Source organism: Protobothrops mucrosquamatus, unplaced genomic scaffold, assembly GCF_001527695.2.
Source record: "Protobothrops mucrosquamatus isolate PMUCROS unplaced genomic scaffold, P.Mucros_1.0 scaffold1018, whole genome shotgun sequence".
NCBI lineage: Eukaryota > Metazoa > Chordata > Lepidosauria > Squamata > Viperidae > Protobothrops > Protobothrops mucrosquamatus.
Window position 1 is genome coordinate 177,677 of NW_015387254.1, and position 14,616 is coordinate 192,292.

The 14,616-nt window shown below is 38.4% G+C and overlaps 1 protein-coding gene across 1 annotated transcript in view; it reads right to left on the reverse strand.

Moving 5' to 3' along the window:
• LARP1 (La ribonucleoprotein domain family member 1) overlaps positions 1 to 14,616 on the reverse strand; it is a 53,499-nt gene continuing 38,883 nt past the window's right edge. Inside the window, exons 10-19 of the mRNA XM_029284847.1 lie at positions 13,600 to 13,769; positions 11,876 to 12,229; positions 7,266 to 7,389; positions 4,191 to 4,396; positions 3,956 to 4,062; positions 3,546 to 3,697; positions 2,807 to 2,951; positions 2,494 to 2,603; positions 1,940 to 2,067; positions 1 to 1,026 (exon numbers count right to left, since the gene is read on the reverse strand). Coding sequence (XP_029140680.1) covers positions 790 to 1,026; positions 1,940 to 2,067; positions 2,494 to 2,603; positions 2,807 to 2,951; positions 3,546 to 3,697; positions 3,956 to 4,062; positions 4,191 to 4,396; positions 7,266 to 7,389; positions 11,876 to 12,229; positions 13,600 to 13,769 — 1,733 coding nt within the window. The 3' untranslated portion in view covers positions 1 to 789. The remainder of the gene's footprint in view (positions 1,027 to 1,939; positions 2,068 to 2,493; positions 2,604 to 2,806; positions 2,952 to 3,545; positions 3,698 to 3,955; positions 4,063 to 4,190; positions 4,397 to 7,265; positions 7,390 to 11,875; positions 12,230 to 13,599; positions 13,770 to 14,616) is intronic.

Consider the following 14,616-nt stretch of genomic DNA (forward strand, 5'->3'; position numbering starts at 1 on the left):
TTTTTGTGTTTTGTGTTTTTTTTTTTTAAGTGAAAGCTGTTTTAGCCAAGTCTTAGCATTCCTATGCGAGGGGAGACACTGTGCAAGTTTATGTTCTACCCATCACGCAAAAGAACTGGGCAAGCCCAATGCAAGTGGGCCCACTTTCAGCCAGGGTCCTTTGGTTCATTTCCAGTCGTAGGTGTCTGATGGAAAAAAATGAGCAGCATAGAGGGAGCCACGACAGAAGTAGTGGTGGTACACGTGATAGTAGCAGAGACTCCTCTTGTGCATTGCTATATCCAGAGGGGGCGATGCCTGCTGAACTTGGAAAGCCAAAGGCTAGTTCTCCAAATAACACTACATTGTTCGGTCCAAACTTCCAGCTTACCAAGTGGGCTGCATAGTTGTTAAGTGTTCAGAGGGAGGAGAAGGAGCTGGATTGTGAGGCTGCATGATGCAGAGTAATTTTGGTTTATCCAAACAAACTTCTATCAATAATTTAAAACTTGATATATATATATATATAATATATATATATATAATATATTTATATTTATAAAAATCTCCCCTTTCCCAACCCAACCTAACCCCTGAAAGGCGCTAAGACATGAAAATGTGAAGGTCTGGCTCCAATCAATGACTTAATCACAGCGAGGAAAAAGATGCATTCAGCTTGGATCATCTTGTTTTTCCAGCCAACAAGAAAAATCATATGCGCTGTATAGCCCCACCTCCCGAAAGCAGCCTGGCCTTGGGCTTCTACATTCCAACTCCCTGCCCCCTTTTCCACTGGTGGTTCTAGCCTGTCTACTTCCCCATTGTTTGGGTTTCCACTGTGGCTGTGGAAACTGCATGTGGCTGGCTCAGGTTTTTGGCATCTTCCTGGCTTGGTGAGTTGGGGACTTGGCTGGATGAGGCAGACATTTGATTGGATGGAGTATGGCTGACAGTCTTGCTAGAAGACTGAGATGGGTATCGCTTCCTTCCATCTACTCCTATGGTTGCTGCATATCTCTTGTGGCTACCTTCTTCCCCTATAGGAGGCTGAAACGAGAAAAAAGCCATTAGACCGATTTATATAGCATCTCAATACTGTTTCAAGCATAATTTACGCACTTACACAGAGAGGGGGGGGGGAAGAGAAATATACAGAGCTTTTCTTTGTTACAGTATTTTTTAAAAGTAATAGTACCTCAAAGTCCCTCCTTTCTTTAGTACTTTGCTGCTTGGCCCACACTTTCAAAACTGAGATCTTAAAAGTCTTTTCATTTGAAATATTAAGGGGAAGATTTTATAGTCATTTAGCAAAAAACTTTAAGAGAAAATCAAAGAGGATGGTGACTTGCAGCATTCAACTTTGCCATGTCTGAACTGGACAAACTAGAATGAGCCCTTAGGAGTGGTAGTCCACTTCAAAATATGGCTTTCAATTCTAGTTCCCAAGTCTTGATATCCATACCTTCATTCACAATTATCTGAAGATTTTCATATATGACTGGGCTATTTTTCTTTTTAAATAGCATATTATTTTTATTATTTTTTTCTGCTTAGCATTTTCATGCAAGTGAAGGGTTGGCTTTTTTTCATGACAGTTAAGTGAGATATCATGCGACCACACATGATTTTACAAATTTTTGCCACTCATTAAGTGAATCACTGTTAAGGCAGACATCATGTATCCATGACTTGTTACCTTCCCTGCCAGCTAGCAGTAAAATCTAATTTCACCTTTTTTCCTCAGAGCAACCATCTTAAAGTGGCTGAGAGAATGTGTCAGGACCAAAGTCACCCAGCCAGTGTTTGCAATTAATTTGCAAGCAGAATTTCCCTATCATTTCATATTATTTCAAACACATTATTATTAACTGACTCTGCCTGATATAGCCATAAAAGTTGGAGAAAACGCAACCATTAGAAATATTTGTATTACAAGGAAGAAACAGTTATTTGTACCCACATCAACTCTGAAGTCTTCAAGGCGGCGGAATTTGCTGAGGTATTCTTGCAATTTGCAGTCAATGTCCAAATGTTTGGCTTTGGAATATTTTAAGAAGGCCCAAAACTTTTCAAGCCCATAAAGCTGGCCTATTAACAAGAGACAAAAAACGAAAAATAAGTCTCATTTAACATAGATGTAGGAAGCCATAACAATTTCATTTCAGCCAATAGTGACAAAAAATTGGCAACTTATGTGAACAGACTTTTAATTAGCTGCACACACATTGGAGGAGGTAAGAGACGGAGGGGACAAGAAAGCAGCTGTCTCTCTCTTTGCAGAAGAGAAAACAGCATAAAGCTAAAGGTAATCTTGGCCTCAGAACGCAGGAGCTTCTCCCAGTATTCATGTCTTTTTGAGTTTTTCCTATGCGCAGTACTCAAAACATCCTTTCATACTATAGTTTTGGAATCAGAGGGTAATCAAAACTCCAACTATTTATTCTAAAGAAAGATTACATAATTATTCCCCGAAATATCAGCCGCTATATGTGCTACAGGAAAAAAATCACTTACCAGCCTCAAAATCTTTTATAGTTTCTTCTTGGAAATCTTTAAATATGTCAGGTCGGAATTTTTTCTCCAGTCCATAACTGTAATATCTGAAGAGGCACTCCAGTCCATACCTGCAAGACCATACATCTGTAATTTCAGACGCTCTAATTTTTCTTACAAGAGCTTATTTGATCAAGTCAGACAAACTATCCGTATAATACCTCTTTAAGGGCTATCACCTTATTTGTTACTAAAGCCAAGATCAATCCATGTGTCCCCCTTTCCGTATTTAAAATGCCAACTATGATGATGCAATAAATAGGTTTGGACCTACCTGTACCCTTCCTTTCCATCCTCCAGAGCCAGTTGCTTAAATTCCTCATACATTTTCTTATTAAAGTGATCCCGAAGGAAAAATGACCAGAATCTAAAGAGAGTATTCATTTCCTGGGACTGGCCTATGCCCAGTCGTTTCCGTTCTGGATAAAAACAAAGAGGAAAAACTCTTAAGAACTATTTTAAAAGTGCATGCCAATTAAAAATACTTCACTTCATCCTCATGACAAAATACACACAATCCCCTTCATTATGTTTCTGTTATACACAGAATTAAGAATCTGCTGAATGCCTGGGCCTTTGGATCTTGAAACCAGATAGAGAGATTTCTGTAGCAATGTCATTTATAGAGCAGCCAAAGGATTGCAATCTTAAATGATATCATATAATGAATGGAAAAAGACTGGCTTTAAATGAAAGGAAACTTTATCTTCAAAACTGCCCACACCAATTAGAAGTGATTCAACTACAACCTCACATATAGCTTTATACAACTGAACAGATAACCAAGCAGAACAGAGCAGTTTTTTTGTCCAATTCACAATAAGTAGTTCATTGCACTACATGCAGATCTAGTCTACACATTACTACTTCAAACAATAATGAAGGTTTGCAAAGAATATCACTTCCAAGAAGGTAAATCTGGCCAAAATATTAGGCAAACTACCTGCTCCATTCACTATAGCCTGCACAAAAATCAAATACATGACAACTTCAGCAGTATCTATACAATTCACCATTAAGGCAGCGCCGGCGATACTTGTGGTAGACATGTTGTGTGAAGCCATTTTCTTTCAGGAGTTCGTGGGAAGGATGCTGGAACTTAGGCAATGACTGTGGGGTGCAGCCATAGCTGCCTATAGCCGGGGTGCCTTCTGAAGGACTGGAACTAGATAAATTTTAAAAAAATATGTCAATATAGGAACCAATTGCTCAAATGTTCAGAAGTAGATACAAACACATTACAGTAAATTAGATTTTAATCTGACAAGCTTTTTCTGAGAAAGTCTTAAATGTTAATTAAGGAACTATTTTGAGTAAAAAGGGCATTGACTTATGAGAAGAAGAGAACTCATACAGTTTCTTCAATAGGGTCTCTCAATCTTTTGTTCTTTAACTTCATAGAAATCATTATGCCTTCTAGTACCTGATGGATGCTGTTCGAGGTCTATGCTCCCGAGAATCCATCACCCAACCAACGTGACATTCCATTGGGGGATTTGAACTGTGCCGTGTTTTCCTTTTCCGGGGTGTCTATAAGAAACAGAAGGAACATATAAGAGGTTCTCTATGAACATTAAAGGTTCACAAAGAATTCTAGCTGAGTCAAGAGATACCCAATATCTATAGGCACATAGAAGGAGCTGATGCGCAGGCCTTACCTTGGCATCTATCAATCTGCCTTCCTTAACCACTGGGTAAAACCGGGGCGTCTGTGTGGGGTCTTTCAGCTGAGGTGTACGAGGGGTCCGAGGAGTTCTTGCATTGCGGTAGTTTGGGGATTCTGGCACAGTTGTTGGTAGAGATCGGGCAATGGTTGACGGTTCAGGCACACCAAAGAGTTTATTTGCCAGAGCATCAGTTGGAACTACAATGAAAAAAAAATAGTAGCAATTAAACTATGCTGTTTATACACAAAAAATAAAAACATCAACATCCATGCTCAGAAACTGTGTTTTCCAATTCCCTTTAAGGAAAAGAAATGAAAACAGCTAACTTCTGGTTTGGCGCTGAGGTGAGACGGACGCAGGAAATCAGGGCTCTGCCTTCCGGGCCAGATTTCTCCCTGCTGGGGGCCCTAAAGGGGCCTAAAGTCGCCCCAAAGAGGCGATGAAGGAGGGGTGTCTCGTCGATCACGGAGAGACAGCGGTCTTTCCATTGGATCCGAGGAAAGCCCTCCAAACTGGTAGGGGAAAGACTGGTTACATTCCTGTAGCCAGCCATTAGCCACTGACAACCGAAGAAAAGCACCAATTAGCAGATTGTAAACAGCATGTTTGGAACTGGGTAAGAATATTGATCTTTTCTTTACTATTTCACAATTGAATTTCCTGGGAATGACTCCCAAGAAGCTAAAAACCTCCAAACATGAGAAGGAAGGGGATTGTAGCCCCACCCTTCCAGCAGCATTTTAATTTCTTTTATGGGGAACAGAAATACATAATACTGAAGTGGAAATAACATAAAGCTACAGTTTGAATAAATTTGAGAACTGAGATAATTGTTAAGATTTTCTCTTTGGGGGAAAAAAACCCATTCAGGTGAAATATAAGAAACCAGCCCTTTGTCTTAAGAGTGGAAAGTGGGTTTTGAATGACATCTAGTGGTGGATTTGAGTATAGCACTACAACTAGCTTCCAGGCTGCTCGGTGACTCCTAACTTAATGGAGAACAGCTGGCAATAAAGAAAAATATTTTGGCATACTTATCAACCTGATCTTCTTGGATTACAAACACCTATTGAGCTTGGACCTCTATTCTCAAGAACTACTGGGAAAGAAAGAAAAATTTGACTTTTGACTACGTCTGGCTAGGAGAAACTTTTGAACTGTTTTCAGGGTGGTTGAACATTTTGAACACTTTGAACATTGTGGATTACAACCTTGCCTGACCATCCAATTCTTGGATGAAATGAAAGGATCATTTCAAAATGTTGCTTTTAGGACTGGACTCACATTCTGGAACCTATTGGATTATAAAAGCTACACATAAAGACTAGAAAATTAGATGAAACTTTGTTCTACTCTTATTAAGATTGGTGATGCTAGACAAGACTTGTATTTGGAGAACATAAAAGTTTTGACAGATTATCTGGAGGGAGGAAACAAAATGGATGTTTTACACCCAGCTAAAAGTGGTAAGAAAATATACCTTGCACCTCCATTTGAAGCCCCCACCCAGACTAATAATCAAGGATCTCCAGGAATGATGCCTCAAGAAAAAATAAACATTTTTCAGAAGGAAATATACTCTATGCCACAACTAATTCATCAAACAATTGTCACACACAAAGAGGACACAGAAAGAAACCATGAGACTAAAAACAATTTAGATAATATAAATGAGCAATTCTCCAAATTAAATCTACAACTAGAAAATTCCCAGACAATTACTACAAAGTATGAACAAATAAACCAGGAATTAGAAGTTGAAGCAGAGAACATTGACCCAGAGGCGGAAGAGATAAAAGAAGAGAAATATAAACTACTATATATAAATAAAATACTGCAAGACTTAGTCATAACAACAAAAATGGAAAAGGCGCTTTATCCCTTAGGTCTGCAAAATATACTTGATGATAAGGAAGAAGATTTTAAAAAATGGAATATAGAACTGTCAGGGGAAATGTCACAACTTGGGAGACAAAAAATGAAAAGAGAAATTGAGGGGGAAGGAAAATGGGAATTGCTTTAGGAATATAAATGGGCGGAATTCTCTCCCCCCCCCCAAAAAATACCCTACCTAAATTGTCTTCCACATTCCAAGCAACTTTTACAAAAATAGAAAGAAAATTCCTAGGCGATTTAATTCCCTTGGCCTGGAAAGCTACTTGGCAAAGAAAGCAAGCAAGTTAGACTTAAAAAAATAGAAGATTTGACCTATTTAGAGGGGGCATTATATGAATAAATATGTTTGAATATGATTAAAAGAATGGATGACCCTTAGATATAATTAGACTTTCATAATGAAAAATATGATTTAGAATTAAAATAGCATTTTTTCTTTTTTTGATATGGAAAATATGAAAATAAGAGGATAGCTGGTATGAATAAAATTCTTAGCTATACAAATGTAATTAATACTGAGAAAATCATAATTGACAAAGATATTTCAAATAAATATGGGAAACAAAACTTTAACAAGAGCATGAAAAACAGGATATTGATTTATGAATTGATATTGTTATTTGTATAATATTAGTAAAATATGATGAGGATGTTTATATGTAACTTTGTATGCATCAACATAACTGATTTGTAATGAAGGGAAAATGGAAAAAATATGGGGAAGAAAGGAGGATCGGGGAAAAACACTGGATTGTGCAGTACTGAACAGATTGACATTGAAGAAGTCACTGTTAAATATGTGAACCCAGATAACACGTTGTTTACTAAGCACTAAAGATTGTAATTGTTAAAAATCAATAAAATATTAAAAATAAAAAGAAGTGAAAGCAACAAAGTTTTAAAAAGCAAGCATAAAATGATGGATTTGGGCACTGAAATAAATATAAGATTTTTAATATATGGTGCTCAGGGTCACTTTGTGTAAGATGGGCGGGCATATCAATTTGATAAATAATAAAATAAAACAGGAAGAACTTCTAGATGCTTTACATGCAAGAAAAAATAACCCCAGAAGACCAGAGAACAGCAGATTAAAAATACAACAGTGCAGACTGAATGGTCAAAAGATCCTATGTGGAAGACTCCTACTGAATCTCTGAAAACCCTTACCTTGCTGGAACCTGGGTGGTCCTGGGGGAACCTCTTGATTTGGATCAACAGGAGGCTCAGGGGTAAGTGTGTCAAACTGCTCCCTGCTGATCATATTCACCTTCTTGAAGTTTTCTACTTCTTGCTACATTTCAAAAGATCACAAATGAAAATTAAAATACATGACTAGAAGAGATTTACACTTTATGTCTATCATGTCAGGGCAGCACCAAAACCTCACAAGAATCTCAGTAAATTGGGGACATAGAAAGTGGGTCCCTAAACAGGTGACTTATCAAGAATAACTGTTTCAAAATACAGTGATATACCTCGCCATCTCAGTGTAAGACAAATCATCAGAATTACAAAACAAAGCTTTTGTGTACAGTTTAGTTAGGAATTCCGCAGAAGACTAAAATCAATGTAATTGTGACAAATGCTCTTTTCTCTATGTCTGTCTCCCATTCACATTCAACAGAGACAGGTTACAAAGTCAATAAAAGGAGCTCATGAAAGTAACATTCTGACTTCCTGTTCACATTATTTTAACTTTTTTTTCCCCATGCTCAGACAGCTTATTTTTAGTCACATTCAAGAACTGAGAAATTTCAGGAGCAACTGACTATGGGGAGATGACATCCAAAATGGATTAAATACAATTATCCAATTATGTTTTATTGAGCCCACAGCTATCTACTGATTCTGTATTACATTTTAATATAACATCGTCAGATAATATGTCACAAAGTACTGTACAAATCTTCCTGTATTCGCCACTGAATTTTCTTTTGTCAAGATAGAAGTAATGGACAAAGTGAAAACAGAATTTTAGAAAGGTCTGTAAATTTATTAAAAAGAAAAAATGGAAATATCACATTGGCACAAATATTCAGACCCTTTGCAACAACACTTGAAATTTAGCTCAGGTGCCTCCCATTTCTCATGATAGTTGCTGACATGTTTCTACACCTTGATTGGAGTCAATTAAATTAAATTGATGATTTGGAAAGGCACACACCTCTTTGTGGATGGCCTCACGGCGGAGGACAATGCACAATGAAGCAGAGCAAAAGCCATGAAGTCAAAGGAACTGTGTGCAGAACTCAGACAGGATTATTGCAAGGAACAGATCTGGGGAAGGCTACAATACAATTTCTGCTGCACTGAAGGTTCCTAAGAGCACAGTGGCCTCCATAATTCTCAAATGGAAGATGTTTGGCGCAACCAGGACTCAAAAGCTGGACACCCAGTCACACAGAGCAATCGGGTAGCAGGGCCTTAGTAATAGAGGTGACCAAGAACTCAATCTGAGCTCCAGAGATCCTGTGTGGTCATGGGACAGAGTTCCAGAAAGACAATCATTAGTGCAGCCCTCCACAGATCTAGGCTTCTCCTCAGTGCAAAACACATGAAAGCCCGCTTGGAGTTTGGAAAAAAAAAAGCATGTAAAGGACTCTCAGACTGTGAGGAACAAGATTCTTTGGTCTGATGAAATCAAGATTGAACTGTTTGTCTGATGAAATCAAGATTGAACTGTTTTGTCTGATGAAATCAAGAATGAACTGTTTGCCCTCAATTCTAAATGTTATGTGCTGGAAGAAACCAGGCACTGTCATAACCTGCCCCATATAATCCCAACAGTGAAGCATGATGGTGGCAGTATCATGCTGTGAGGATGTTTTTCAGCAGCAGGGATTGGGAGACTGGTCAGGGTTGAGGGAAAGCTGAATGGAGCCAAGTATAAGGATATCCTCAATGAAAACCCATTCCACAGCACTCAGGATCTCAGACTGGGCCAAAGGTTCCTTTTCCAACATGACAATGATTCTAAACACACAGGCAAGACAACACAGGAGTGGCTTAAGGACAATTCTGTGAATGTCCTCGAGTGGCCCAGCCAGAGCCTTGACTTGAACCCTACTCAACATCTCTGGAGGAACCTAAAAATGGCTCTCCACCAACTGTCGCCATCCAACCTGAATGAGCTTGAGAGGATTTGCAAGGAAGAGTGGCAGAAAATCCCCCAATCCAGGTGTGCAAAGCTTGTCACGTCATACTCAAAAAAACTCGAGGCTGTAATTGCTGCCAAAGGTGCTTCAACAAAGTACTGAGTGAAGGGTCTGAATACTTATGCCAATGTAATGTTTTCATTTTTTCTTTTTATTAAATTTACAGACATTTTTAAAATTCTGTTTTCTCCTTGTCATTATAGGGTACTGAGTGTAGATTAATGAAGAAAAAAATGAATTTCAACAACTGCAAAATCAGGCTGCAGCATAACAAAACTGACAAAAGTGAAGGGGATTTGAATACTTTCTGAATGCACTGTATAAAAAAATCACCTTTGCTCGAACATATATTAGAATGCTGATATATACAAGAACAAATGTCATCAGTCTAGGTTGTAGGGAATAGGTGAAGATGATTTATACCAATCCTTCAACAAATGCAAACTAAACATCACATTTAAAAGGTCTAAGTGACAAAAAGGCAAGATATGTGTTTGACATGCTCCCTTGTTAAAAGGGATCAATTTAAGGTAATAGCATTCTGTTATAGAGCATAAGTTATGGTAACTTTTGTTATTTAAAATTTATAACCAGAAGCTGGCTGATTTTATCCCCAGTGACATGAGATAAATGTAGCAACACTGTCCTCACATTTTCTGGATCAGAATATAGAATCTTCCTCAACTCAGCCTACTATCTATACTATTTCTAACACCTCACATCCTATCGATGCTAGGTGTACAATAAAGTCAATATATAAGCCGAAATAACAGCCTAATAACTACATGAAAGAAGGCACCGTAACAAACCCAAAGAAATATTTGTTCACTAATATGCAGTGGTGATAAAAGGCGTTTAATTCTCATTCGTGCCTAGAAAAGATAAGGAAAATATTCTGTAACCAAGAGTGATCAGGTGGCTAGTGTGTGCTTGAGATCATAATCTATATGGTAGTAGGAAACAATTGGTAGAACTTCCTCTCCAAAGCACTCTGCAAATACAATTAACTGCTGGCTTGTCAGACACTATATCCCAAAAAATACATGCACATATCTAAGAGTATAAAGGTAAAGGTTTCCCGTCTTTTCCAACTCTACAGTAGTGGCCAAAATTGTGGAAACCTTTTGGGGAAAGTGTACAGTAGAAATGCCACCGTTGGTTACGAAATGCCACCGTTGGTTAAGTTTCCACCAATTTTTCTTCTAATTTCTTTATAACTGTAGCCTTGTTCACTTAATAATACTATTTTACATCGCTTTCTGGGCAACCAGTCAACTCTTTGCACCATTACTTTAATTTTGTTACATTTTACAAGCTCACTAAATGAAAGAACACAAAAAATCCCCAACCAACTTGATAGCGATCACATAACACACTGACAAATGTCCTCCTCTCAGCTTCAATACATGACATCAATAACTGAATCCTACTGTGATCTTATTGGCTCACTGCCAAAACAAGATGACACCTGATTGGCTCTCTAAACATTCATGCTCATTGGCTACAATCAGATGAAGGAAAGCTACCTGATATCAACCTAAGCAAGTTGTGCTTCCTTTTTCTGGTTATGTGGCTATAACTTTTCACAAACTACAGTACAGATAACTGAATAAACTACGTTGCATTACATTCTTGATTAAATTATATTTCCATTGATATATAATTTTATGGCACTACTCCTCCCTAAAAAAGTGGTGTTATTAGCCATCAAACCTCAAAAATACACTTTTTCCCAAACAGTTTCCACAATTTTGGCCACTGCTGTAGGAGGCAGTGCTCATTTCCATTTTTTAGACAAGGGAGCCAGTGTTGTGCAAAGACACTTCCATGGTCATGAGGCCAGCATAACTACACGCTGAGTCACACAGAACACTGTTACCTTCCCATTGAAGTGGTACCTATTTATCTGTCCATGGAGATTCTCAATCATTCAGGTCAAGGTTTTCCCAAAGGTGCTTTTTCAAAAGGCAACTGGACTTTGTTTTCCCTGAAGACGTTTCGCTTCTCATCCAAGAAGCTTCTTCAGTTCCGAACTATCTAATCGCATTTGCATGCTTTCGAACTGCTAGATGGGCAGCAGCTGGGACAAGGACAGAAGCTCACCTCGTTGCGTAGCATTCAGGTCTCGAACCGGGACTGTCAGCTTTCCAGCTGACAAAGCCAGCATCTTTAACCACTGAGCCATTGCACCATCTGAGATATATTGGCTTTTACATAAAACAGCTCTAATCAAAAGGGAATTGCACCCAAAATATAAGCATAACTGCAGATAATTTGATATTCATAAATCCATTTATAATCAATTCCTGACTCATGGTATCTGATAAGATAAAAGGTAAGGCATTGCAAGGTATTAAGATATATGTGAGGAAGTTAATAGATGTTTAAAGGAGCCCCACCAAAGGAAATGCCCGAAGTCAGTTATGGACTCAGGTTAAACATCTGCTTTCTGAATCTACCATTTGGTTAAGTTTTCTTGATGCACATGTTCACACAGGTGGGTGAGCAAAATGATTTTGTATTAGTATATTGGTTCAAGTTATAGTAATACACTCAGGACCTTTGCTTAGTCCCATCTACATTCATTTCATGTGGAATAGGATAATAAAACCTGATTCTCACCTTTATCTGAGAATATTCTGGTTCAAACTGTTCTGTCCATAAGTCTTGTTCATAATAATATAGTCCATCATTGATCACTTTGGCCAATTCTGAGCTCATCTTTGCCCTGGAAGTGTGGTTGCCTGTTCTGTCTCCCCCTGGATGACGGCGCAGATAGGGGGGTGTCTGTGTTACAATCAAAATTTTATTTACGTCCCTGTCATCAATCTCATAGTCTGAATCCTCATCTGACCAATCAGTGAAGGTGTTTTTACGACCATCCATCTGTTCCATTTCCTCATCAAAAAGAAAGTCCAACTCCTCTGGTTCATCCTGATCCTTCTGCTTCAGTGGTGTTCTAGACTCTTCTGTTTTCTGATAAAAAGTGAGATAATGTTATTAAGATTGGAGCTGTGGAGGACTAAGCTATACTACAACACTCACAGGAAAATTACAATGAATTCTCAGTTTCATCCTCAAGATAAATAACTTAAAGCTTCATCTGCAATACGCGGCTTGAAAACAAAGTTCATTTCATTTAATCCTGCATCACATTACACACCTGCCCACAGAGGAAGACTAAGAGAAGGGCAGAACTATACAGGTAGTCCTTGCTTAATGTCCATCCATTCAACAAATATTTAAAGTGAGGACAGTAGTGAATGAAGGGACCTTGTGACTGCTCTTCAAAATTCTGATCATTGCAGTGCCCTTGTGGTCTCACGAACAAATTTCAGGCCCATTCAGGTTTATGAACGTCTTTGGCCACTCACTTGCCGACTGCCACTAGTTGCCCCCATCACCTGGCAGGGGCCTTCTTTTGTGCCTTATACATGGCCCTTGTTTGCACGAAAGAAGGCCCTGGGTGGGGCAGGAACAGAGGCTCTCGTTGGTGAACAAACAGAAGCCCAGGGCAAGGTGTGAGGGAAGCGCCCCAGGTGCACTGCCATGGAAGAAGGTGGTATGAAAGAAGGCCCTGACCAGTAAGTAGTAATGCAATGTGGAAGGTATGAAGGCAGGCAGGGCTAGGCATTAGGGGCAGCAAGTAGCCAAAAGGGCAGAGGAGGCAGTCCCTTATCTTACCAAGGCTCGGAGGGATCAAGCCAGGAATGGCTTGGATTCAGGTGGGTTCTTCCTAATGACTGGTGGAATTCAGTGAATGACAGCACCAGGGATTGCCATTGCTAAATGATGAGGTCCCATGTCATCACATTTTGCTACAGCATCACTTAGTGATAGAAATTTCAGTCCCACTTACCATCATTAACCAAGGGTGACTTGTATGTACTTTTGGCAGTCAAAAGTTGCATTAAAACAAGCCAACCAACCCATACCCTTGTAAAACACATCAACAACACTGTGGACTATTTGTCATCCCTTTTTTATTGTTGTGTCTTTGTCAGAGTTTTTCTGTCTGAAGTTAAAAAAAAAAATATCCACCATTGGAGTTGCACAAAATGGTTCCAATTTCAAACATAGACTTATTCAGTTTTGAATTCAACCCTGATCTCCAAGGGCAGAGTATATCCCTATCTAGCACATTTAATTGCAATTAAAGTTAGAATATTACATTAGTCAGTCTCTTGACAATGTTCTGTCTTCTATAAGGTTAAAAAAAAAGATAAAGGTATCCCTGCAGGTTTTATCCCGCTAGTCGTGACTGACTTTTAAGCCCGTCTTCTGTATCTTCTATATGTTATTAAATCCTGTAGAAAGACTGGCCTCCAATGCAATTCACTGGTTACCTTGGGTCTGATAGGAGATGGCCTAGGCCTCTTCTTCACTTCAATCCATGCCTCAGAGTCCAAGTCAGGCAGGCTGGCAGAAAGACCTTTAGGCATTGTCTTCAAATTAGAAACTTCCTCTGTCTTGCTTGGCATGGGACTGGCAGAGCGGGGAGAACCAGGAGCAGATTCTGTAACATGTATTTAAATAAAGTATCTGTACAGGCAAAATACTTGTTTTACAAAATATCAACAAAAATAACTCTATAATATAAATTAGCCTTGGATGAAAAGGAAATAAAGATGTAGCACTCCTACGGGAGAGCCAACTTTTAGTTTTAAGACAAATGGACAAGAAGATGTCATTTACATATTTTAATTCTAATTTGCATTAACTATGTATAAAACATATAGGTTATATCATGTAATTTTTGTCAAGAGTTTTACTTGGCCTTTCATTTTTATAAATTTAATATTTTATTTATTTTTTCTCGATTTCTACCGCTCTTGGTTACTTAACCTTTTTTCTTATCCACTTTTCTAATATAATCCCCAGACACATCATACAGCACCAGTCCAACCCTATCTTAATGCTTTTACCATCAGAAAAATACAACTGGAAGACATATTATGAAACAGACAAACCTGTTTGATCACTACAAAATTTGCTAACAACATACTCATAACATGAGCATAGGGAGCAGGTTTGTACATTCCCAATGTCAGGATTTCAAAATGGGGAGCTTTCAAAGACAAACAAAAATGCACTTGAAATATTCTTTATCCAGAATACATGCTTAGGTGATGGCAACAGATAATTGAAGCCAAATGGAACAATAACTTGCATGAGCAAGGCAATCTAGTTGTACTCACAATCTATTAGATCCTAGAAAAGATAATAAAAAACAGACCTGCGAACAACTAGAAGCAAACAAAGTCATAACCAGTAGCCAGCATGGGTTTGTTAAAAACAAATCATGCCAAACCAATCTTACTTCATTCTTTGATAAAGTGACTAAACTAGTAGACCGCCGAAAT